The sequence below is a fragment of the Brassica napus genome, chromosome A3, assembly GCF_020379485.1.
Source record: "Brassica napus cultivar Da-Ae chromosome A3, Da-Ae, whole genome shotgun sequence".
NCBI lineage: Eukaryota > Viridiplantae > Streptophyta > Magnoliopsida > Brassicales > Brassicaceae > Brassica > Brassica napus.
The window spans coordinates 26,439,308-26,466,430 of NC_063436.1; the positions used below are offsets into that span (position 1 = coordinate 26,439,308).

General features: G+C 35.4%; 3 protein-coding genes across 4 annotated transcripts; 1 reads left to right on the forward strand and 2 right to left on the reverse strand.

The window, feature by feature from the left end:
* Positions 1-2,163: 2,163 nt before the first annotated feature.
* Positions 2,164-4,114, reverse strand: LOC106440777 (probable pectate lyase 18). The gene is made up of 3 exons (XM_013882515.3): positions 3,866-4,114; positions 2,912-3,661; positions 2,164-2,827 (listed from the first exon to the last, which is right to left on the reverse strand). The coding sequence occupies exons 1-3, from the start codon at positions 3,973-3,975 to the stop codon at positions 2,467-2,469; spliced, it is 1,221 nt and encodes a 406-aa protein (XP_013737969.2). The 5' UTR covers positions 3,976-4,114; the 3' UTR covers positions 2,164-2,466.
* Positions 4,115-12,706: 8,592 nt separating this feature from the next.
* LOC106440774 (protein STICHEL-like 2) lies at positions 12,707-16,409 on the forward strand. 2 transcript variants are annotated; one of them, XM_013882511.3, is made up of 8 exons: positions 12,707-12,846; positions 13,120-14,572; positions 14,658-14,877; positions 14,956-15,141; positions 15,212-15,403; positions 15,479-15,905; positions 15,994-16,045; positions 16,167-16,409. In XM_013882511.3, exons 2-8 carry the CDS (start codon positions 13,217-13,219, stop codon positions 16,239-16,241), a joined length of 2,508 nt encoding a protein of 835 aa, XP_013737965.2. In that variant the 5' UTR covers positions 12,707-12,846; positions 13,120-13,216; the 3' UTR covers positions 16,242-16,409. The 2 variants fall into 2 exon arrangements, with proteins under 2 accessions (XP_013737965.2, XP_013737964.2); XM_013882510.3 differs by having other exon boundaries at positions 13,130-14,572.
* Positions 16,410-18,310: 1,901 nt separating this feature from the next.
* Positions 18,311-20,854, reverse strand: LOC106440772 (26S proteasome non-ATPase regulatory subunit 6 homolog). Its single transcript, XM_013882508.2, has 8 exons — positions 20,600-20,854; positions 20,378-20,492; positions 19,738-19,828; positions 19,521-19,666; positions 19,212-19,431; positions 18,994-19,102; positions 18,737-18,905; positions 18,311-18,662 (listed from the first exon to the last, which is right to left on the reverse strand). The coding sequence occupies exons 1-8, from the start codon at positions 20,736-20,738 to the stop codon at positions 18,488-18,490; spliced, it is 1,164 nt and encodes a 387-aa protein (XP_013737962.2). The 5' UTR covers positions 20,739-20,854; the 3' UTR covers positions 18,311-18,487.
* Positions 20,855-27,123: the final 6,269 nt, after the last annotated feature.

Genomic DNA, 27,123 nt, shown 5'->3' on the forward strand with positions numbered 1-27,123 from the left:
TGTGTACAAATTTTCTCATCTCCCAAGAAAAACTGTAGCATGGCTATATTCTTAATTTTTCCTCTGTTATGAATATAGAGCAAATTGTCCCAATGTAATGAACAAAAAAATTCATTAATGCAAAAAATAATAAAATGAATATTAATTAAAAAAATAATGAATATTTTTGAGGTTTCTAGCCATAATTTTTCTTATAGGATTTATATTTTATTATTTTTTTCTTAATTTGAGTTATGTGGTTATATTAGTCGATGAAAGTTTATGATATAGTGGTTGTTAAGTCAATGGTTTAAATTTTGATTTGCAAGCATTTGAGTTTTGTATATTGCAGTGAGCTAACACCGTTTTTTTTTCATTCGATATGCATCAACCACCCGCCGCTAATAGTCTTCTTCTGAACAAATTGTTGTTGTTTTCTTCCTTTTTAAACTCTGTTTATGCCATGTTTAAACTTAAACACACATTCTATCTTGAATGGTCTAGTCATTGTTTCTCATGGTTTAAGTAAGGATTGGACTTGATACTTGCGTTAGCCTTGTAGTTATATCATTCAGCTTATCATAGTTGAATATGGAAATGGAAAGGGACTTTTTGGTTAGCAGTATAGGAGACGTGAAGTCATGCATATATGTGGGATTTGGTGTGAAAAAATTATATCATGAAGAACAATATACAAATTGCATACAAAGTTCTAAAGACATATATGCCAGTAGTCCTGGTTTTAACGAGTTCTCAGAAGAATGTAATTTGATCTTCATTACTTGTCACATCAGAAGATAACTTAACTATCAATTATACGAAAACACCATTAAGATATATGCATGTGATAAATCTCATTCCACGAATATATTTAAACATAGAGTGTGTTTCGAATGCAATTCTCATTTTTGGGATAAACTCTCGAGTCTTGATCCATCTCACTATGCTCTCTAAAGAACATGCGACTTGTAAACTACGAAAAAATGAAGACTCAGATACCTAACAGTTACAACTGAATTAACCGGCCCACGCGGACAGCACAAGCTCAACAGCATTACCATCAAAGTTTTAAATCATTCTCGTTCAATAGGAGACATATGTTTGTAACCTAATGTGGAAAATTCTCTAACTGGTTTGATGTTATATATGACAAAGAAAAGAAAGGGGGGAGGGGGGGGAATATCTTTATAAGTTTGTAACTTTATATTCGCATAATTTATCAAGTACTGACTTGCCAATTCGAACCTGCTACACAATACCCACTGCATCACATGGTTCGCTGCAACCAGCAACAACAGAATCTTTTATATTTCTTCTTTTCTTTCCTGAGTTAATATGTTGCAGAGCAGCAGCACATGTGACATGACATGGCCAAGAAAAAGAAGTATTATAGTATTGGTTAGTTATTTGGAGAAAAACAAATACATTGGTTAGTTATTTTAGTTGTTATAAAATTTCAAAATTTGAAACATATCCACAATCAGTGGAGAGTAGTCAACACAAATACGAGACCCACTCCATCAAAAGTAGGACTGCTGAGACCCATGACTGTTTTCAGTCATCTTTTTGGAGTATTTTTCCATTTTTCTATTCCAATGTTTTCTTCAAATCTCACCATTTTTTTTTATGTTCTAGCACGGTCACATGCTTTTCTCTATTTTGAAGGGTAAGTTTCTTTATCTAACCACAATCGATGCATCGACCAGAGTGAAAAAGTCGTGGCTTTGGTCAAACATTGACTCTGATCCCCCACGCTCACCGCACCAATTTGATAAGAACTTGTATGTATTATAACCAAGAACCTCCCAACCTCCCTCTCTTAGTCTCTACACACAGAGTCTAAGCCTCTTCTTGAATCTCACAAATCGAGATCTCAAGCCACAACTGATTCTAACTGAATGACTAACAGAAACAACTAACGAGCCCCTTATATAGCGAGACTCGTGTACCATCTGTTAACTAACTAACTAACTTGCCAGCTCATCACTCCTCTGAGCCATTCCCTCGTTGATACGTCTCTGCCTCCTCGAGATATAAACCCTTGTTGGCATATCAGGCTCAAACAACTTTGACCCAAAAGAGAGTTGCCCATTTTACACAACATTCCAAACTTCTGAATGGGTGGGTCTATGGCTATAATATCAAAGATTCACAAGAGAGAGTTGCTTGTGTCAAAGACAGAGATTCACAAGGAAACATAAATTATATTAATATCAAAGATCAACACATCTGCACTTGTTCCTACACTTGAACCTCCTAATAATAGATTCCTTAAAACAGAGAATCCTTACAAGGGTCCTAAAGAGCAGTAAAGCGAGAGGTTGTATTCTCCTTAATTTTACCCCCATAAAGAAGTAAAATCATAAAGACAGTAAATTAAGAACTACAGAAAGTTATAACTTAACTCCCTTAATTGGTGCTTTAATTGCCTTTTCTATACTAATTAAGCTAAAAAAAACTTAACTGACCCACTTAAGGCCACCACAATCAGCAACGAGAACCCTTGCGGCAATTCAGTGCACCAGAACCCACCGTCAATGGTCCAACAAGAGAAGACGGTTTCGCCCCAAGACTCGACGCCTTAGCATAGCTAGACGACTGAGCACCACCGGACGGAGTAAAAAACGCACCGTTTAACAACAAATCACCTGATGATCTCCAGTTCCACCTCTTCCACTCACTCTCCGGCGCATCCTCATGCTTAGTCACCTCTTTGCTGAATCTAATATTCGGGGCCACAAATCTGTTCCCTTGACTATTGATAGTAGGATTAGCACTTCCACCAATCGCATACATCTCCCAATGTGTATAGTCATTGTTCACCACATGGAAGTACCCATGTCTACACCTACATAACATTGGTCCCAACACAGTAACTTACAAAACCACATTAACTAACTCAAAATAAAAAAAAAAATCAAATCTTATTTACCTTGGCATTCTTTGAACAAGCCCTTCACCAAAATGATTAAAAGCAATAGTAATCTGCATGTTCTTGTCACGAGCGTAAGTATCACTATGCCCAAGCAACATAACCTTATCATGATGCGTCATGTAATTATTAGACAAAGTAATCGCCGTCGAGCCCATTATGGCATCAATAAGCCCATCTTCACAGTTAGACAACGAGCAGTGATCAACCCAAACATGACTCCCTCCGAAGATCGACACACCGTCACCGTCAGACACCGTTCTCCACCCGTAATGCCTCGGCGAGCTCCGCACCATAGCGTTCCCGCCTCGCTTGCAGTCGTGGATGTGAACCCCGTGGATGATGATGTTCGTCACGTACTGGATCGTGACGCAAGGCCCGCCGGCGATGTGCACGGAGGCGCCGCGGCCGTCGATGGTTTTGAAAGAGTTCATGATGAGCTCCTCTTTGAGGCGGATGGTCATGTCTCGCTGGAAGATGATCCAGAGAGGCTCGTCCTGGACCACGGCGTGGCGTAAAGTTCCGGGCTTGGGGGTCACCGGGTCGTCGTTGCCTGAGTCGGTGACGACGTAGATGCGACCGTCGCGGCCGCCGATGGCGTTTTTGCCGAACCCGATGGCGCAGTCGGCGAGGCGGTGGCGGTGGGACTCCCAGTGTGGGTCGCAGCGCCAGCAGTCGTCGATTGGGTTGCCGGTGGTGCAGGAGAGGTAGCCTAGCTTCCTCCGTGCTGCGACCGATGCGTTAATGCTCCTGTGAAACAGAGAGGAAGCAAGAAAGGTTGAGACTTTATTACATTAGAGATTTTTGTAAAGTTTGCGCCTTTATGGTCTCATAGTAACACTAACTGAGATTTGAGGTTTATTGTCGGACTTGTGAAGAGAAACAAGCTAAGTGAGAAGTTGGGTTTCATGTAAAAATGTGGGTTAAGGAGAAATGTGGAAGAAAGATTCGTACTTGTGAACTTCTTCGACGATGGCTTCTGGGTCCGGGACTGGTGAAGAGAAGATCAATGGAGCATAGAGAAGAAAGGAGAGTATGGAGATAAAGAGCTTCTTCGTCTGCATTTTTCTTCTCTCTGTTTTCAGTACAGACCAACTCTCTCACTCTCTTGGATTTAAGTGAGAGAAGAGGGAAACAAATAAGGATGAGGGAAGTTTTGAGTTGGGATGGAGAGAAGATGAAACTTTGGGGGTTTATATAAAACAATGTTAAAGGACGTTTGTTATTGGAATTTTCGGTTTAGGTCCCACTCTTTTATTTCTTCTTTAGTAAAAGAAACTTATATGATAATGCCCAGGATGAACCAATTGAATGCTTACACACATTACAATTAAAACCTTCCATAAGCTAACTGCTGACGTTAAAACAGACACTATAGTCTAATTAGGTCGCAAAATGTTGTACTTTTCAAATAAGTCCCACTTGATATGTTTAGCTGAATAAAAACAATAGGAGGTTGGTTTGAGTAATAGTAAGGATCCAAACGTAGTAACTAGTAACCATTCTAGTTGATAACAAATACAGACAAAAAAAAAAAGCTCAATGTATAGGATGTCAAACCAGCAGAAAAGTATCAGCTTATTATAGCAGTTTTCACTCAAAATAAATATAACAAAAGTTTGAGATGTTATGCAAAGTTGTGAACCATATAACCACCTCACCTACCATAACGATGCAAATATAAATTGGTTATAGATTGCAAATTTTCTTTCTCTCATGCTTCACTTTTGCATTTCATTAGACTTTACCTTTTAGGTTTTAGATGTACACGTCCCGTATAAATTCAGGATATATAGTTACGTATATTGCAAAACTAAATGTAATCTACATTAGTTGCACAAAAATAAACATAGAAATGTGGTGTTTCGAAAAAAACACATTAAAATTGTCCGTATCAGAACCGTTATTCCAGAACAAATCATTTGGTTATTCTGAGACCTATAACTCTCGAGTCTCAACCATATACTAGCAACATGTTAGGTAAAATGTCAACTAAAAGCGAAGATAAACCGACAGAACATGTCAAGTACTCGAGTAAGGAAAAAACAAAATCTATAGAAATGAGATTATGAAAAAAGAAAATGGTAGGGACAAGCCATGTAATTAGTCGAATGATTCCATCAAAGATAAATACTCCTTGAGTTATAGAGTTATATGATTTTTAATATATGGTTTTTGTTTCAAGCTCAGTTGATATATGAAATTTCTTCTTCCTCTTTTACTATTGACCAATTTTTGTTTAAATCTTAAACTGTAGAGGAAATTAGTTTCAGCTATTTTCTTAATGATTCGTGTTTGTGAAAAGGACGTGAAAACGTCTCTTAATGCACCAGTCACGGCAGGGAAATTAGATACGAATCTATGCGGTAAAAGTCAATAGTTAATAGGGACTGGTAATCATATGTTAATCCGGAAAGCATTGGAGAGACGTAAAGTGAAAGTATAAGTGGGACATCCGGACATGTAAGGCCTCGTGATTTGCAGGTTTTACGGGATTCCTTTCAATTGTTAGGTTGTTTTGGTAGTTTAAGCATGCTGGTCTTTGGACAACGTTACCAAATGATACGGCTGGTTTTAAAAATTAAAGTTAAAATGAGAAAATAACGATAATGTCACTTCTTGAATAGAAGTATAAATATAGATATATCTTGTCGGTATGAACATTTCTCATTTGAAAGTTGAAAATTCATCAAATATTAACTTGATCCATAATTCTAACTCAAAGTTGGTCTCGTCTATTGGTCAGGAATTGGAAGTTCATCTAATTTAAATTTAAATATGTACATTTATTTTCTGCAAGTAAAGTATTTATGCTACCTTAGCAATTTTCATGTGAATCAATATTTACCCCTGTTCATAACACAATGGAATAGTGGGAATCAACAAGGAGAGAGGCCTGCTCAACTAAAATCTTCATTCTTGACCTTCACTCCACCAACAAGAGTTGATCATAAAAATAAATTTGACAACGACAGTGAAGATTTGAGTCATCACAGCACATGCATCCCAAAACTTATTATTATTTGGAGGGCAAAGCAAGACAACAATTACATGCTCGACATTATCTTTCTTTCTTTTGTTTAGTCATTTTTGTCCGTAAAGCTCGCCGATAATTTGAACACAAAAGTATAATCTTATGGCATCCACTCACAAATATACTACGTGGCACATTCATACAAATGTCTTATTCGTCGTTGTGGGGACCCCAAATGATTACTTGTATACAACGGAGTCTTGATTGAATCCAAGTTTTGTTGACGTACAACTTGGAAGGATTCCAGTGTCATCATACAGTTAATATAAGATGACATACATTAAATCCAGGGTACCTATGAGAACAAAACCTTGACATCAATACACACAAAAATATGATCACATCAAATCCAAACTACTTGTTTAACCTGTTGCTCAAAACCTTTAATATTTTCATATGGTATAGATATCATGAGAGTTTTAACATGTTTCTTTTGACAATATGTTGTTGAGTTCCCTACCTTTGGATATGCGACTCATATCACCATTGAAAACACTCGTCCTAGAATACACATTTCCATCAATCTTCTTTTTCAGGATCCAAACTTTAAAGTGGAAGAAACTATAAATGCCTTAAGAGTTAATATTGGGAAACAATCGGTCAACATATTGGTCTTTCATCTCTAAAACAGAAAAAGCAGCTGCAGAACTTTTATATACAGTAAATGAATAATACTATTTAGTTAAGTCATTAGAATTAAGGAAGTAACTAGATTTTGACCCGCCCGGGCGGGTATATTTTTTTGTTATATTTTAATTTTAGAAATAAATTTTTTATATTTTTATATTGATATTTATCATGAAATTAAATATGGAAAATTTGGAAAATAAAAATGGATTTTTTATTTTGTGATCCAATAAAAATCAGAAAAGGCCCACGTGACATATCAAGGCTTAAGGCCCAATTTTTGTGTTTTTTTCCGACAAAACACGCAGGTAAACTTGTGTTGTCTTAACCTAATATTATTTTGTCCGTGGAAAATAAAAAAAAGTGAAAAGACTGAGTAAATGATTCGGTGGTGTTACCACCAGTCAGTAGCATACTCAGATCTTTCCACACTTTACCAACTTTATACATCCCACCCTTGCTACTAACATTGCTACTCTCAATGTAAACTCCAAACATGAAAGTCTTCACAATCAAAGAAGTAATAGCCTCAGGAAAAGACTCAACATCTTTTAGCTGTAATTCAATATATGTTCTAGAATTAAATATTTCTATTAATTTAATTATGAACCCAAGTTTTTGCACGAATAGTTTATACTGAAGTTGAGAAAAAAATATATAACCTCATCAAATGAACCGTTGAGTAAGTCAGCAACATTTTCAGGAACAATTCCGCTTGCAATCCAGTCAAATAGCATTAGGTAAACAAAAAACAAAAAAAAAAAAATTGGCTTCTCCAGTACCATCTTTCACCCATACATGAATCGTGAACATGTTAACATATTTAAAATTAGTATCTTAGGAAATAAAAATCATGATAACAACAAAAAACATCTAACAAATAACTTACTTTGGTAAAACTTCGGTGACTTTATGATCACACTTTTCACAGAACCACACATGAGTTACAATCTCTTTCCCATTTACGATTTTAACTGTTCTTGATATCTGGGTGACTTTTTTTGGCAAGTTTTACATCCAAAATAGTACCATCCCCAATCCTTGTCAATAGCATAGGTTGTGGCAATGACTCTGCATTGCTCAGTCTACATTTGAAAACCAAAACGTTAGTCTTTTAACAATGGATACTGTTAAAATATATATCTAAAACCTGAGTTGATTGACGTAGCTCTGCAATGTCTCTAGTTGGGTATTGCATCCAAGGGTCGCGTCTTATCTCCCTCTCAAGTTTGTCTTGGTTGGATTCAATCAATGCCAGTGCATTGGATGCAACATCCCTATTAAATGTGAACCAATACAGTTGTTTTAATTATCAGAACAATCATATATCTATTCTATTAAAATTCAATATACCTTTTCAAAAATGCCTCAGTCTCCATTATTGGCGGGTTGACAAAGATTTGAGAAGCATCATATGAGTTTGAAATTTGAATCTCATCTGACATTCACAATGTTAACATAAAACGTGAGTAATATGAAAACTATATAAACATATAATGCTATGTTATGATAAGGGATAATAGGGTTACTTCTATAAGTCCCAATTTTCACAAAACGTAGGAGGCATATAACCGAATCTTCACCAGCTGCATCACAGTTAGCTTTAATGCTTTCAGCAAACTTTCCCCACAGACAGCAAGTAATCCTACGGCCACTGTCAAAATATATATATGAAAGTATTAATTATAGTGATATGATATAAAAAACAAATCAATGGTTTAACTTACACAAGGTCTGTCAAACTGAATTCGATTTTCTTTCTTGGTTTACCCGAGCACTGAACTGTCTCAAGAGCTCCCAAATCAGACACTTGTCCAATAACATCTGCAAGTTACAAAAATTAAAGATCAAACTATAAAGATATAAATGAAAATTTAATATAACATACATACCAATTAAGATGTTTGGATCTTCCACTCCACTTTGAATAGTTTGGAAATCCACCAAACTCAGGAACATGCTGTCGTTTTGGATTGTTGATGGAGTGATATCAGTGCCATAGATGAAATTCATTTTGTATTGATGATTTGTAGGCCTGTAGGAAACAACAGGGTTATTGATGGAGAAATTTTCAATGTTTCTCCACATTCCAACAACAAGCACATTTGAAAGTTTCCTCGTCAACTTATCAAGGTATGTCTTCTTACAGGATGCATGAATTTTTGTTCCCTAAAAAAAAGCAAAGACATTCGATCTTAGATATCAGTTTAGTTTAGTGGCAAGAGAAAACAATAATAGATAGGTTTTCTAAGATGTGAGACTTACATGTGCATCAGACAAAATGATTTCCAATGATTCTCCTGAAAGTTTTGTGTATTGCCTCCAGGTATGGAGCACCTTCACTTGTACACGATACTCTGTCATGAAAGGTTTGATGTCAGCCAAAGGAGTGAGTTCCATTATTAAAGGTATTTCTGTAGCGATAAAGTCCGTGAATTTTGATTTTAGGAAGTGTGATAAGAATATAAGCTGTAGGAAGGATATATATAACCGCCCTCTGGTGATGGAAACGCTATTTAGTTAAAATCGTGTCAAAAATCGAAATTATTTTGGCAACAATATAGGAGTCGTGCATATATCTCGGGATAAAGGGTTAGATTTGTTAAAAACGAAATGGATTTGAGAATAATAGTTTTGATTCCTCGAATGTTCTAGTTTGTTAATTAAATACTCAGAAATTAAATTATCTATTTGTTGCAGAATATATAGGCCTTTATAATAGGAGCTTAATTGGTTGTGGAATTAGGTTATGTAAGTCATGAAGAATTCAAAATTGAGATTAGTATGATAGATTTGGTTAGCTGAAAAATAGGAGTTGCCTTGCGGGTATTAACGTAATAAATCTATATATACACAAATTTGAATATTTTTAATACGATGTTATTCTTTAAATTCTGGTACACATTCATAATACGTATCCTTAAAAGTAGGATTAAAGTGGTTATGGAACAGTTTTGTTTTTTAGATGTCGTTTAGATAAAAGTCATATTAACAGTTACATATTGAAAGATTTGTTTCTTAGATGTCGTGTAAATAAAGTTGATAGAAGCAGTTACATATCGTGCATGATTTATTTTTAATTGGACTCAACTATTATCAATGGGGCATGTTCCTGATTTAATAGTATTGATTTATAAAAGTCTTAAAACCCTACTGGACCGGCTGGGCAAACTGATATAGAGGCTCGCAATCTGGTAATAAATATAAATTAAAGCCCATTATCTGATAAAATTACAATGGAAAGAATAGTCAAAAACTCGCTTTATAGAGTTTTTTGTCGGTTCCCTTTGGAGATTGCGCTTCTCCCTCGCCTTTAGTCTAGCAGTATCCTAATTGTTTTCTTGCTCTTTGTTTTAGACCTTGACCAATCTTCTAGAGGAACCAATTTTTTTGCATAGGTATAGTTTATGATGACTTGGCTCTTTAAGGTTGCTCTGTTCCAAAGAAAGGCATAACTTAGACTGTGGCGTGAGACGTTTTAAGATGCATTGAGTAGACAATAAATTGTTTGAATCCATGATGTAACCGACACAAAGTTCATACATTCAATGCATACCAAATACTTGGTGTAGTTGGAGGACGATTTTCCATATTAGTGAAAAACAATTTATTACACAAGTTGACAGAGAAAGAAGCAGAGTAATATACCTACAAGAAAGTTGAGAAACAGCGAGTTTTATGGTTGTCTGTCAAATCCGTATGGATTTATAATACGTACTTATGTTAGTTGAGCTGAACAAACAAAGACGAAGAGGAAAAAGTTGTTTAGTTATTCATTCGTTTGCTCCTCGTTATCCAACTTAACAGTTGAACATGTTATGTTCCAAGACCGTCTTTTATACAAAACACAAGATTTAATCCATAACCAGTTTATATGTAACTTATGGAAGTTTTTTTTTTCCTGTAACCTTTCATTTCTAGTATATAGAACATCAGTAACTATAATGAAATCAAGAGATAAATCATCTTAAAATAAGATGGAACAACGATTCTAAGAACTCTTGAGCTTTAGTGTTAATGCATGATTTTCAATGTTAATGCATGATTTTCAAAATTTAAAATCTTCAAACTAAGAACAGTTAAAAATCAAGGAGACATCATACAAAACATTTAAAAAAGGTTATTTTATATTGTCACAATACACTACAGTGTCTGGTCAAAAAGATGATAAATAAATACATTGTTTTGTCAAAAATGATGAATTCAATAATACTAGTAAAATAAATTATTGGATTCTGAATTAATTGTTGGGGGAACACGTGAGTAGAGGGTGCGTAGGGTCAAAAAACATGGCAGAGGAGCGGACCACACGAAGTAAGTAGGAGTGTGTTCTGTTGGTTTTCGTCACGAAAGCCAAAGAACACTCTTCAAACTGAAATCGCCGAACGAATCTTAAATGAAGCAAAAAAATCTTTCTTCTTTTTTTTTTCTCTCTCTCTCTCTCTCCTTCTCACTGGTTGGCTCTCTGCCCCAAGGCGCCACCTTTCTCTGCAAAAATCACTGCTTCCTCCTACCCCTAACATATGTCTTCTCCCTTCTCCATCTCTATCCACACACCTCTTTTTATTTATTTATTGGGAATTCGGCCAAAAAAAACCTCAACTTTGCACGAATTACCAAAAGAAACATAAACTTTTGGGCTGGCCAAAAAAACACCAAACTTTCATTGACTTTAAAATTAATTAACAATGTTTTCGCTGACTTGCCAATTTAGCACGCCGTCAACAAATTTAACAGAAATATTTGACGTCGTTTATTGTTGGCGTTAAGTGAAACGACGTCGTTTTCAAATGAGATGAAACGACGTCGTTTTACATGTTTTGAAATTAAAAATATGTAGACCCCTGGATTCGAACCCAGATTGGTTGGTCAAATGGCAAGGTATTTTACCACTGGACTACTGGCACTTTTAATGTACTTACTAACATGTTTACTTTTATTAGGTACATATTAAATATAAAAAATTCTCTAAAAACTTAATAAGATCTTTAAATTCCAAAAAAAATTAAAAAATAAAGAAGATTTTTTATAAAATTAATTTTGAAATTAAAATTGAAAGTAAATTTTATTTTTCTTTTTAAAAAATAAAAACTCTTCCAAAATTTTCTAAAAAATTAAAACGATCTTTAAATTCCAAAAAAATAAAAAAATAAAGAATTTTTTTATAAAATTAATTTTGAAATTAAAATTGAAAATAAAATTTTATTTTTCTTTTAAAAAAAATAAATTTTATTTTTCTTAAAAAAAGAAAAAAATCTTCCAAAATTTTCATAAAATTAATTTTGAATTAAAAATAAAATATTTTTTTCTTTAAAAAATCAAATAATTTCCAAAATTTTCATTTTAAAAAAAAAATCCAATTTTTTAAAAAATTATAATAAAATGCAAAAAATTAAAGTTACAATTATCAACTTTTTATGTGTGTATAATTAATTTCAACTTTTAGCAAATGTATTAAAAAATTGAAAATTTAGGAAGATTTTTTTTTTTGAAAATAAAAAATAAAATTTTATTTTCTATTTTAATTTCAAAATTAATTTTATAAAAAAATTCTTTATTTTTTCAGTTTTTTGGAATTTTAAAGATCTTTTTAAGTTTTTAGAAAATTTTGGAAGAGTCTTATTTTTTAAAAAGAAAAATAAAATTTTATTTTTAATTTTAATTTCTAAATTAATTTTATAAAAATCTTCTTTATTTTTTTAATTTTTTTTGGAATTTTAAAGATCTTATTAAGTTTTTAGAGAATTTTTTATATTTAATATGTACCTAATAAAAGTAAACATGTTAGTAAGTACATTAAAAGTGCCAGTAGTCCAGTGGTAAAATACCTTGCCATTTGACCAACCAATCTGGGTTCGAATCCAGGGGTCTACATATTTTTAATTTCAAAACATGTAAAACGACGTCGTTTCATCTCATTTGAAAACGACGTCGTTTCACTTAACGCTAACAATAAACGACGTCAAATATTTCTGTTAAATTTGTTGACGGCGTGCTAAATTGGCAAGTCAGCGAAAACATTGTTAATTAATTCTAAAGTCAATGAAAATTTAGTGTTTTTTTGGTCAGCCCAAAAATTCATGTTTTTTTTGGCAATTCGTGCAAAATTGAGGTTTTTTTTGGCCGAATTCTCTTTATTTATTTATTATCACCCCTCTCTCTCAGCATCACTCTTATTTACCATTCTGCCACCAACTTCTTCTTCACCATCTTCCAAGTGGTTTTAGGGTTTTGGATTCTCCACATTGTACTCCACTCCGTTCAATACACATTGGTAATCACAAATCTTGACGTTTGGAGTTTTCAGTTTGTCGTTTATTTAGTTGATAACCTTATTAAATCATTCAAAGTTTTGTTTTTTTTTTAACATAGGGTCTCTGTTTTTTGAGCTCTGTGACTGTTTATATTTAATATTTTTCTCCCATCTGTTTTTGTGTTTGCTACATTTTCATCGTTTAGCTAGCTTCTACTTGTTTGTTTGGGTTTGACCCTATGGTTTTTTGCTCTTTCTCGGCTTCAATGTTGCAGAAAGTCACTAACTTTACAGTCTTTATCAGGCAACAGATGATGAGTTTCTAATCTTGAAGTTTCACAGGAGAGAGAGAGAGAGAGAGAGAGCTTGTGTCTGAGTTTGGGATTGGAAAATGGGGGAAGTAAGGAGGCATTCGTTAGATGTACCCATCACAAGAACGCTTGTGGCTCTTCGTAGGGTTCGGTCGCTGAGAGATCCATGTACCAACTCAATGAGCAAGTTTGCTTCTTTGCTAGAAAACGTCAAATGGGAAACCGCTTCAAACAACGGGATCTCGCTTCAGTTTCTGAACGATGGTGGTTCTTGCAAGGCTGATGATGATGCTGCTCATGTGGGTTTGGTTCCTTACGAATCATACTCGATCATGGAAGAGCTAGAGAACGGTTGCGATCTTCACAAGCTGAGCAACAGGGTGCTAAAGGGGGAAGGAGACGCTTGCTCGCCTTCAAGTGAAAGATCTTGTGCTGTTAAAGGTAGAGAGTTAGCATGTAATGTGCCAACCCATTACTCCACAAAGTTAGCTAGCTCGGTTGGTGAATACGGTAGCCATGTAGGTAGTCCAATGACCTCAACAAACCATAGCTATGGTCTAGATGAAGATGTTGAATGTAACCGTGGCTGTGGAATAGCCTCTTGCTGGTCAAGAACTCCGAGGTACAGAGGATCATCAAACCAGTCCTCTGATGTGGAAGAGTATCCTTTACTATCCAGCAATCCGGAGAGTAACGCTGTGACACCGAGGAGTAATCACGAGACTGTGTCAAGAAGTCTAAGTCAGAAGTTTAGACCAAAGTCTTTCGATGAGTTAGTCGGACAAGAAGTTGTAGTGAAGTGTCTGTTGAGCACTATTTTAAGAGGAAGGATCACTTCTCTTTACCTCTTCCACGGTCCTCGCGGGACAGGCAAAACTTCAACCTCTAAGATATTCGCTGCTGCTTTGAACTGCCTTTCGCAGGCAGCTCGTAGCAGACCGTGCGGCTCGTGTAGTGAATGCACTTCATCGAGAAGAAGCATGGTCGTGAAGGAGATAGACTCAGCTAAACTAAACCGGCCTAGCTACCTCAGGTCTCTCATCAAAAGCGCTGCTCTCCCTCCTGTTTCGTCTAGATTCAAGGTGTTCATCGTCGACGAGTGTCAGTTACTAAGTCAAGAGACTTGGGGTACGCTCTTGAACAGTTTGGATAGTTTCTCTCAGCATTCTGTTTTTATTCTGGTTACGTCTGAGCTAGAGAAGCTGCCGCGCAACGTTCTCTCAAGGTCTCAGAAGTATCATTTCTCCAAAGTGTGTGACGCGGATGTAGCTAGTAAGCTGGGGAAGATTTGTGTGGAGGAAGGGATTGAGTTTGATCAGGGTGCGGTTGACTTCATTGCTTCTAAATCTGATGGTTCGCTTAGGGATGCTGAGATAATGCTTGATCAGTTGAGTTTGCTTGGTAAAAGGATAACTACTTCTTTGGCCTACAAGCTTGTAAGTTTATAACACATCTTTCATTTAGATTATTAATCATCATTGTCTTGAGAATATATGATAGCTGAGTTGTTTTGATCTACAGATTGGAGTTGTTTCTGATGATGAGTTGCTTGATCTTCTTGATCTTGCACTGTCTTCTGATACTTCAAACACGGTTATAAGGGCGAGGGAGCTTATGAGATCCAAAATAGATCCAATGCAGCTTATTTCACAGCTGGCTAATGTGATTATGGATACTATTGCTGGAAAGTCTCAAGAGAATAGTTCAGCAACCAGACTTCGGTTTCTTACAAGGCATACCTGTAAGCACACCCTAATGATTAACTTCAGTAATGGTTTCAAATTAAACAAGTCTGAACACTTTGTGTTATATTATACAGCTGAAGAAGAGATTCAAAAATTGAGTAATGCATTGAAGATACTATCTGACGCTGAGAAACACTTGAGAGCATCCAAAAACCAGACAACCTGGCTCACTGTTGCACTGCTGCAACTTAGCAACTCCGACTCGTCTTCTTACGCAGCAAATGAAAATGGATTGTCTCTAAGAAGCCAAGGAAGCAAAGGTATTTGACTTATATGGTCTTTTCATTATTTCATTGCTAACTATATAACTGACCTTGGTCCTGTATCTAGATGGTGACCTCTCAAGCACATCATCGGAGTGTCCTGGTGATGTGGTTAAACAAACCGAGGAGTGTCAAGATGTAAACTGTAATGAAACAGTTGAAACTGTGTGGAAAACGGTCACAGAGTTGTGCTGTTCAGATTCACTAAGGAGATTCTTGTGGAAACGAGGGAGGTTAACTTCACTTACTATTGACAAAGGTAACTTACTTTTTTTTTCAAGATATGATTCTTGAAAGTATCTTTCTGATAACAAAATCCATTATTTGTTTTCAGGTTCAAGTGTGGCAATAGCAGAACTAGAATTCTACACACCTCAACATGTAACAAGAGCTGAGAAATCATGGAAAATGATTGCAGACTCATTCCAAACCGTGTTAGGATGCAATGTTGAGATTCGAATGAATCTTGTTATCTCTGAGTGTTCTCCACCAAAGAGTGCTAGAGCAGCAGGAAGGCTTTTCTCTGGACTTTTCAGCTGCTCTCGTAGAATGCTACACAAGTCTACTTATCTGACTACTATAAACGACTCTGATCATTCACCTGAAGTTACAAATTCTCTGAGAAGTTGCCAAGGAAATGTCTTGAGGGCTCGAAGTGTACGTTCTTCAGCCAATGCATCGTCGCGGATGAGCAGTGCAAGTGATCAAGGCGATGTATATTCTGTTATGTGTACTCCACATATGCCTCAAGATGACAAAAGGTAAATGATGATATAGATTATTTCAATGTTGAGTTGTTTTGTGACTTGGATAGCTACTGAACGATACCCTGACTCTGAATTTGTGCAGGCCAGGAGATGACACTGATGTTTTGTGTTGGAGGAGGACTCCACTAGGCAAGGTAAACATATACATACTAGTCCTAAGAATTCGGTTTGGTTTGGTTCTTTTGTTTCCTGTCTAGTGAAGAGTTGGTCTGAGCTAGAACCGGAAAGTTTAATTGGTTCATTGATGTCTTGTAGGGTCAGGGAGAGACACCGAACAACAAGAGCTCAAGGCTTATTGGCAGAGTTCTTCCCTGCACTGCAGCTGGTTAAGTGAGCTTGATGACGCTCCCATTTTGTGGAACCATTAAGCTTAGCAAAAATTCATGAAGACATTGCATAATGTGTTTCAAGACCATATATTAGATTAGCATATATACTAATCAATCATCAAAGGACATGAATCATTTTAGCCTCTAATTTAAACACTTTATTCCCTGAGCTCAGATGCTGATATAGCCAATTAGTAAAATCGTAAGTGGCTATAATGTTCACACTATGAGGTCTAATCATAATTTAACAAATGTTCTCTGCACTCAAACTTCAAGTGTATACCATCCTTAATTCATCAAGCGGCTTGTTTCTGTATCCATGGACAGACGACAAAGAGAAGGAAATGGCCTCGGTGTTACTTTCTGCGTTGTATGCTGAATGTCATCAACCTGAACCACATAAGAGATGGATTCGTAATGCTGCTAGAGTCAGCTGATGACTTTGTGGTGGATACACCTGACACTGTCGATGTTCTCGCTTTGTTCCTTGCACGTGTTGTTGTTGATGACATCCTTCCTCAAGATTTTCTCCCAACGGCAACCAGGACACTTCAAGTATCTTCAATAGGTTATCAGGTTGTTCAAACGGTCAAGAAAAGCTATCTATCAGCTGCACACCATGCGAAGCTAGTTGATAGAAATGGGGTGGAATGATTCGAAATTACTTCCGTTGAGTAAATCAAGAAAAATATCGCTAGGAATATATAGAGATTGGAGACATTTATGAGGTGTATCGCTGTGCATCAGGGAGCTGGGCGTGTTTTTCTTTCATCTCGAGGTTGTGAAGATGAGTTTAATTACATGAAAAGGTCACACAGCAGAGCCACTTGTGTCGAATCTGCTTAGATTTTGATTTTACCAGGAGGGGGTACAATGATAAACTCGTAAATATTGAGTTAATTTGTAAAATGTCTTACACGTCATAGACCGAGACCCGACGCAAAGGGGTACAGTGATAAATTCGTAAATACTGAGCGTAAAAGGTCTTACACGTCATAGACCCAACGCAAGTAGAATTCAATAACTATGTGGAACATGCAAAGAAGAATGGTTAGGTCTCGTTCTCGTTTGTAACAATGTACTAGATTTGAACTCGCACATCTGTGCAGATATACTTTTATTTTTAAAATAACATTTTAAATATAAAGTAAGCTATAAAAATATATATTTAATATCAATTTTTATGTATATAATATTATTTTGAAAATTTTATATTTGTTGAAATTTGTTTTTAATGAAATTGTACAAATCATATATTAATGTAGTATTTTTGTTTAATTATTTAAAAATGCAACACTATATTAATAGTTTAATTTTAAATATTAGTTTTATATGAATTAATACAAATTTTATTAAATTTTTTGGTTCGGAAAATTTTTATTCTCGAAATGTTTGTGTGTGACTAAATGAAATTATTTAATATTATAGTCTTACAATATTATCTTATTGAATATATTATACTTCAGCTTGGTGTTTTTATTTATACTATAAAAATCAAACATAAAATGTTACAGCCAATAAAATATTATTTATTTTGTTTTATATAAAAAGTTAATATGATAATTTAAAAAGAATTGGGTTATACTATTTAATTTTAAATTTAATTACCAAATATATATATAAAACATGGTCTAGATTAAACATGATAAACAATCAAACGATAATTGCCTAACGAAATATATATATCTTGTCTTAGATATGCTATTGTTTAAATATATATTGTTTTTGTTATGAAAATATCACATATGAGTATATTTAGGTATTTAGGATGTTTAGTTAAGTTTTTAATGAATCTGATGTTGTATGGTAGAGAAAAAGTACGATGATATATTAATAGATAACCTAGCATAATGAATAGGCGTATCCATCCTGTAAACATTTGTTTTCTTGAGGATCACCTAACGTTGGGGTTTTCTTGTTAACACAAGCGGAAACATTGGAATTGACATCCTTAAAGATTTTATCAGCAGGTGAACGTTTGTTTGACTCATGCATTTTGTTGATTCTCCCTATTGGAACAATTTTTCTCTACCATTTTCGTTGTATGTTGTATATGACTAGCTACTCGAATGGGGAAAAAAAATCCACTTGTAAGAAAACCAACTAGAGTCAAAAGAGACAAGAGAACCAGACTGGTATTGATCTCGAATATCGTTTCTCAGACCTTAGGATTCTACCGTCTGAGTTTTCCAAGTTGCAATTCTGAAGGAAAAGCGAAGAAACAGAAACATGTGATGACATACATGCTCACAGATCGATGACTCGAGAGAGCTTCTGGATCCTGTTAAGCAAGAAATCCCCTTGCTTGATCGTTGCCTGGTAAAGCGCATTCTTTGCATCTGGACGGTTTGTCTCCAATACACCTGCCACCTTGTCTATCTTGCAGTGTAGCTTCCCAGCTGCTATGAATCGTGACAACTCCCTGGATACAACAAAAGAGCTGATAACACTACAATATACTGAAGGATGTAATCGAGCGTTTGTTAGTGTTCTTACTGATCAATGAAATCAACCGAAACACCAAAAGCATTTGCCATCGCATCGACAGTAACGCTCTTGTAAGATTCCAGAAACTGAGAGTACACCACCGTTCTCACTTCCCTCATGTAGAATCGGAAATGTGGGTTCAAGTAACGGTCAAACTTTATCTGCTCTGCCATTCCCGCTGAGAAAAATACACCAATAGTGGAGCTACTATTAGTACACAGAGACAACAGTTCAGTACGCGAATCTGGTCACTGGGTTGTACTCACCAAATGCTGAGAAAAACGCCTTGTACTGGCACTCGTACAGGGAGTTCAGGAATTCAGAAAGGAATGGAATCTTCCCAAGCACGGTCAAGATTTCAGGTGCATCAACAACCTGTCACATTAGTAGCAATTTATCATTTTCTCAAAACGATTCACTTCAATAGAAAACAAGATTCACATCACTTCCATAAAGTAGAGGGCTCTTAGCCATCGAGAACTACCTTCTGCTTAAGCGAAACTCTGTCGAGAGTTATGATGCTCGTCAGGACGGTGTAAAAAATGAAGGTCTCGTAGGGGAAGATCTCATAAGTGGTGAAGGTTGATATAGAATCCAGAAATAAGCTGGCAGCTTTCTTAAAGTTTCTGGTGGACATGCAATACAAGCCTTCATAGACCTTTAGCCTGTTCTTCCTCTCCCAGTCACCACCCTCTTCAAACAACCTGGCATGGGAGAACACAAAGTTTTAGACCCATGAAGGGTGTGCTAAGAGAAAAAAAAAATGCAGCCAAAGAGCCTAATCGACACTGACTTTTTCGCCTTGTCAATGCTCTTGGATACGAGATCGAAGTCCATGTAGAAGAAGGCAAGCTGCAGCGTGTAGAACACCAAATCCATTTTTTGCCCAACAGCAACGGTTTTTCCTTCAGTGAGTTTCAGTTGCTCCAAAGCTTTCTCCTTAAATCACAAACCAAAATTTTTAGTTGCTTCTGAAGTGCATAATGAGTAACATTGACATGATCATTTACCTTATCACTAATCCTGATGAAATACAGAGCCTTAGCAAGGTGAGCTTCACGGACTTCACTTTCTCCCAAATTTTCTTCCGCATCTGCAATCCTAAACAAAGGAGAAGAGAAGGAAAAAGTAAGAAAAAACATCAACACCACATATACGTAAGATAGGACAGATTCTTAACACCATAACAAAAACATAAAAGGTTTAGCCGTAGAAAAAAGCACAAGATAAGATAATGGTTAACTCCAATACAAAGAAAAATAAGAAACTATGCTATGATGGAAAATCTCCATTCAATCTTAAACTCAGTCCTTCAAAATCATTTTTGAAGAACACAAGTAACATCCAATTCAAGACCTAACACCACCGAATCTGCCTCGTTTTCTAATACTGCACATAACTCTGTAACATCCAATTCAAGAACCAATCGATCATAATGCTACAGCTACACCATCCATCCATCAGTCTAAACCATCAGTCCATCAATACGCAAAGGTGTAATCTTTTGCAACGGCGGTGGAAACTCAAATCTCTATTAGTCAGAAACTGTCGGTATATGAAGCTAAGAAATCGAATAGTGAACAACATTCTCCAGAATCGTCTAATGAGAGAGCAGCAGAAACTAGAAATAGAAGCAAAAAGGAACTTTACTTGTCGTCGAGCTTCTTAAGCTCCTCCTCGTTGCTAGCCCGCATAGAATCCAACAAGCTCTGATCCAACTCCAGAACAGAGGACGCCGCTAGGGTTTCGTACAATGGAGCCATCCCTACACAAAAAAAACACAAACCCAACATCAGGAACAAAAAAACCGAAGCTACTCGGAGTAATTGATAAACCCATGGGCGATTGATTAGAGAAAGGAAGATACTTTACCATCGGATTTGATGGAATCCAAGACGTCAGACTTGAGCTGGACTTTCTCGATGTCTTGAACATCTGGATGAGTGAGGAGGAAGAGCTTGTGAGCTAGAATGAGGTGAGGCTGCTGAGTTCCTTCTGCTCCACCGTCCATAGCTTGAGACGGATCTGAGGGAGAGAGACGAAAGAAAGGAATGAATATTTGTTTGCTTGAGTACGGAGGAAGAGCAAACCGGATATATTAAAAAGGCCGATGAGTTTATATTAAAAAAGTAGGTTTCTATCTTATTTTACTTGAAAATATATAGTTTAAAAACTTATTCCAAAAACGTTAAAAATAATGAGAAAATAACCATCACTTATATTAAAAAGAGTAAAATTTATTAATTAACATGTGTTATGCATTTAATATCATAACTTTATTTTGTCTTCTTAAATTGAACACTGGAATCTGATAACCCAATATTAACAAATTGACTGGATCAAATTACAAAATTGACTATGAGTCTATAACACATTTAACTAGTCTAAAACTCTTTTGAAAACTCTATGATCTTGTGTATGATCTTTGAATGGTGATTTTAATATTTTTTTTTAAAAAAAAATTGTCTAAAACTAATTCAAATAACACATAAAAAAATTCATGTTTATTTGTTCATTTTATAGTCAAACTCTGGTCTTCACAAAAACTTGCAAATGATTTAAGAAAATAGATCAAACTGTTATTAGCAATTAATGAAACCATAAGTTTCATCATTCACACAGTAACACATTATTCGATTTATAAAGTTTTCCCAAAACGAAAACAAAGTGAAGAAATAACACAATTATTCGGACAGAAGATGAAGCTAAAACGCATCAAATCTTGAACACAACCAAGGGAGTGATCATCGAATGTCATGCAAATAAACTAATGGTGAAACCCTTCTTTCTAGATGTGATAGATTAGGGTCTGAAAAAAGAGTCAAACTATGCAAGAGTCTACTCCTTTAGTGCCCAGTAGACGCTGCAGTGTCCACTGCCAGTCTGGGTTAACACCAGAGCCCACAAGTATACGAGCAGGAGCCTCTCATATCGTGTAGGAATAGGGACATGCAAAGTACAGATGGTCTTTTGTCTCATCTCTTTTTCCACATAGCTCACATCCTTGAATCATTTCCCATTGTCTCATACGATCACCCGTAGAAAGCCTATTCTTAATGGCTAGCCAAGTGATAAAAGAGTAGCGGGGAACTCCTTGCAGGAACCAAACCACTCTATACCATCCCACCTTACTGCGCTTCAATTTCAGTTGATCCCAAGTTTTGGATGAGGAAAAAGTGTCTCTGTAATCATCTACCCCATGTCTCCAAAGCATTACATCTCTTCCGCTCTCAGGCTGAGGAGCATCGATAGCCAAAATGCTATTACTTAACTCTTGAAATCGCCTACTTCTCTGCCCCCAAATGTTCCATCCGTTCATTGTTACCGTTTCACTAACTGTGGCGTGCCTCCTAACACCAAGATAGATAGTACCTGCAGCTCCGGTGATGTTAATAAAATGCCCTTTACCTAACCAATCATTGAACCAGAAGTGACAGCTTGTGCCATCCCTGATGTCCACCTTAAGATAGTTATATGCTACATCCCTCAACTTCAAAAGTTTCCTCCATGTCTAAGACTCTTTAGAATCATCCCTAACGTCCCAAAAAGAATTGTACTTTAGGAGATAATGCCTCACCCAACTGACCCAGAGAGATGTAGGCTGCATGAACAAATGCCATATGAATCGAGTCGAAAATATCTGAATCACATCAACATTTAGTCCAAAATTTGTCATATTAATCTAAAAAAATTGTGTACCCTCAAAAGGTCAAAATATCTGAAGCACATCAACATTTAGTCCAAAATTTGTCATACTAATCTAAAAAATATTTCAAAACAATAAAAAACCTATTTTGAAAATGAAATGAAACATTTTTAAACTATGAGTTTGACATTTAAAGCTATATATTAATTGAAAATATTAAAAAAATAATAATGAAAGTTGGTAACAAAAAGACATTACAATTTAATCATAAATTAACATATCAAAGCATCGTTTGAATATTTAGGTTTTTAAAATGGGTGTGAGTCGTTTTTATCGGATCGGTTACGGGCCTATTTAGAGATTCGGGGTCCATCTAAATTGTTTTTTTTGGTTCGGATCTTTTAGGGTAGAGAAATTTTGCAGATACTTGTAAATGTTTTGGTTTGGTTTCAGTTCAAAATTCCGGGTCGGAATAAAATGTCCAGGTCAGCAAATTCAGCATAGTTTCTCTAATTTTTAATTTTATAATATTCCCACCAAAGAAAACCGTGTATATATATATCTCTGTCACACCACTATTGACTGACACATTTATGCTTCCATCTTTTCGAGACTCGACTCGACTCGATTCATCTCTGTCGCATCAATTTTAGGGCAAATCGGAAGTTCTGAGAGACATAAAATCAATTTATCACCATCGTCGCATCAATTATATTGGCACATTTATCCTTCCTTCTCTTCGTGACTCAAATCGACTCGATTCATCTCCGTAGCATCAATTCTAGGGCAAATCAAAAGTTCAAGAGACGTAGAATCAAGTCATGTCAACGTCAGAGCCAGAGAACGGTAGCGATACCTCCGATAATTCCGGCTATTCCAAGAGCTCTGATAGTTCCGGGACAGAAACCAAGAGCCACGATTCTAGCGAAGATCAATCCGCAAGGCTAGCGAAGATCGATCCCCAAGGCCTAAGCGAGTTAAGGTGTCTGATGGTGGAGACATTGTGGTGGCTGGTAATGGTTTCGAACAAGAGCCTCTCGCTGGTCTTGTTATATTCAAACAACAGGTGGGAGTTTTGTTTGAGGAATTTACATATTACCTGAGGTATTAGAGATCTAACTCATATGTATTTTCTGTATGCTAATTATTAATGTTTCTTTGTGTTTTCTTTGTGCAAAGAGTTTGCTAAGCTTACCCCAGGCTATACCTGCTTGAATCCAAAAATACTGCTTTCTGGTCCTGCATGTTTGTATTATATTGGTGTGGTTCCTGTCTAGGCGGCAACATCACCTTTTTTGTTTCCTTTTTGGCTGGAAATTGTTTCAAGGTCTGAAGTATACCAAGAGGAGTTGGCCAAAGCACTTGCCAATCACTCTGTGGCGAATTTGCTTACATTCGATAGCCGTGAAGTTTTGGGGGTAAGAAGATATAATGCGTTTTCTGAAATATAAGCTGTTTCTTAACTTTATTTTGGGTTAAACATTAAAAACAGAAACTCCATCTCCAATGGTTTACTCTCTTTATTCTTATAAAACAGAGTAACTGAATTAGTTGTTATTATAATGTTATTTTATTTTAAAGTGAAAAATAGAATGATGAACAAAAAAACAAGTTACTCTGTATAGTGAAAAATATAGTGGAATTGAAGTTATTCATATAGATTATTCAGATAACCTGACATCTTTGGAGAGAATTTTTTTTATCCTTTGACTGAAACCAAATTATTCTTATATCAAATCGACGAAATCCAATTATTCACATGAGCTGCATAATTCTTTTGTTATCATCAGCTGCATTATTCTTCTTGTTTCCAAATCTTCTTTCATTTTTGTGGAATTAATTATTCTCTTGGCAAAAATGAAATTTTAAATCTCATATAAAAACTTTGGAATTACGATTGTTCATATATAATTTAAAAATACTCAACTATATATTTCTTTTAAAATTTTGAAATCTTTTTAAAATAAAGTTCAATTCTAAAATAGAAAATCAAATGATGTCATGATGACTTTATAAATGCATTGTGACGTATAAAACTTAAAGATAAGATAAATCAAGTATCATAAATAGTAAAATGAATCAAAATTCTAAATCTAACATATTTAAAATCTAATAGAGTTGAAAATTGAAATTAACTTACACAACTAATAACACCCCCTAAAAGTATATGGATAAAGCTTTCTATTTAACCACACAAGTTTAATTAAAATAATAGTAACTTTCATAATTCATCAACATTAATTTTAAACTCATCTTAAACTAAATCATATTAAATAATCTCAAACATACAACATATTGCTGTTGAGTCATCAGACTTATCCACCAAAAAATTCAAAATTTTGAATTTTCAGTAATAATACTGACTTAATTAGGATAAGTCTAGAATTTGAGATTAAATTATCAAATTTTGAAAAATATTTAATACACTTCTTACACTTTAGAATTTGGGTCAGTCGATTGTAATGTATGTTTTTCATGATTCATTTTGATCTTTAACTTTATTGAACTATTTTAATTTGATCTGATCATAATCTGTGCATAATAAATTGATCTTTTAACCTAATTGAACTATTTTTAATTTGATCTGATCGTAATCAAAGCTACTAACACATAGAATATTTTTACTGTTTTGTAGGTTGACAGTATGCTGGGCCGAAGAGAAAACCGGGGGGGAACATGAGGCAACACTAGAGATAAAAAATGTCTTCATGAAACATTGGGCTGGTCTATTGAAAAAGGAGAAGGAACTTGTTTTGGTTCTTGCAGCCACAACTCGATCTTTTGACCTTGACACCAGATGCTGAGAGTAGATCACAGATACTAAAGGTTATATTGAGTAAAACAACCTTATCTGATGATGTTGATCTGGTTCGACTTGCTATAGTATGGCTAATGAATATTCTGGAAAGGATCTTAAGGTCAAATTCCTTTTTATCCTTTGTTATGATGTCTCTGCCAAAGTAATACTCAGATATATTCTCTTTTGGTTTGTGCAGAAGCTATGTGTTACTGCCTCCAAACCGTCGAATAATGGATATATATGACAAGATAGAAAGTGTGAGTTTTGTGTGTATTGAGCTATAAATGTTCATCATCTTGAGTTAGCTTATCTGTATTTATGATGGGATAAAATAATATGGTAGGAGCGAGATTTCATATATACACTTGAGAAGGTGAGATCTACTTTTGCTTTTGTCAAGGCTCAGATAACTGTTGTCCTCTCTATAAAGGTCTCTTTTTTTGTTGTTGAATCAGGTGTGTGCAAGCATCAAGTCAGAGTCGGTGCGCATGAAAGAGCTTCAACAATGGAACGAACGCTACGGGGACGGTGGATCTAGAAAGAGGACACGTGACGGCTGCGTTATGCAGTACTGAATCTACTTGAGAAACATCACTTCAGTTATGTATATTTTGGTTGGGATTAGAGTCGTACACTATACCCTAATCTAATAGTACTTTCTTTTTGCTTAATAGTTTAACTGGTTTTTATAATTTAATTAATTAAGGAAAAGATATTTGTTTTTTTTGTTTATACTAGTAAACCGGTTTTGTTTTTGTTTTTTCGTTAATACTCAATTGTTAGAATTTAGTTAAACAATTAGAAAGAAAAATGACATTGATCATTGATCGTACCAAGATCAAAAAGTGGTGATAAAATTGAATGATTATGGTCTATTGAATTATGAATCTAGTTTTTCTTAAGCTATAATCCACCACAATCCACTTAATTTGTTTTAGATTTTAATGATTGCAGATATTTTTGGAAAGATATTTAGCAATCATTAGTTGAATAACACAGAAATTTAATTAAAATCTAAAATCTCCTAAAATTTAATCAATGAATGATCTTTGGTTTTGTAGTTTATGTGAGATTACAACCGGTTCAATTGGTTGGTAGATGTTAAACTCAATGTCTTGGGGGTGTTCAAGATTTGTCTAAGGTTTGGGATTGGGAATTTGATTAAGAGTAGTGACCTATCTTGTTAATCAAGGTTCTCTATGAAGTGACCTCCTTTGCTGAGGTGTAAGAAAGAAAGCGTTAACCGGTGTCGGTCATATCAAATGTCTCTCTATGATCCGCTTAAGGAGTCTATGGACGCTTTAATGGAGGTGTTGATGTTCTCTTGTTTTGTGACTTGAATAGCTACTTTAGGATGCACTGCCTCTGACTTTTGTGCAGGCCAGAAGATGACACTGATGTTTTGTGCTGGAGGAGGACTCCCCTAAGCAAGGTAAACACATATATACTAGTCCTAAGAATTCAGTTTTGTTTGGTTTGGTTCTTTTGCTTTTCCTGTTTTCTGAAGAATTGGTCCGAACTAGAATCTGAAAATTAAATGGTTCAACGATGTCTTGTAGGGTCAGGGAGAGACACAGAACAACAAGAGCTCACGGCTTATTGGCAGAGTTCTTCCCTACACCGCAACTGGTTAAGCGAGCTAGATGACACTCCCATTTTTGTGGAACCATTTGGCTTAGCAAAAATCCATGAGGCTTCTACACTTGGAGGGTGGGGAGGTAATTACACGCTCAATCTATCTTTGGGTCCAACCTTTGCAAGATCAATTTATGAGTAAGTGGATCATTGGTTTTTAGTCAAAGCAATGGAAAAGCAGGAACATGCTATTGATCTTGAAAGAAAGAAGAGGATCGATCATCTTTGGCTGGAAAGCCCCTCCGGTATCTTGGCTTAAATGTGATATATAGGTTCTGTCTAGGATTAAGTTCTCAAAGAAAGTGGAACCTCTTG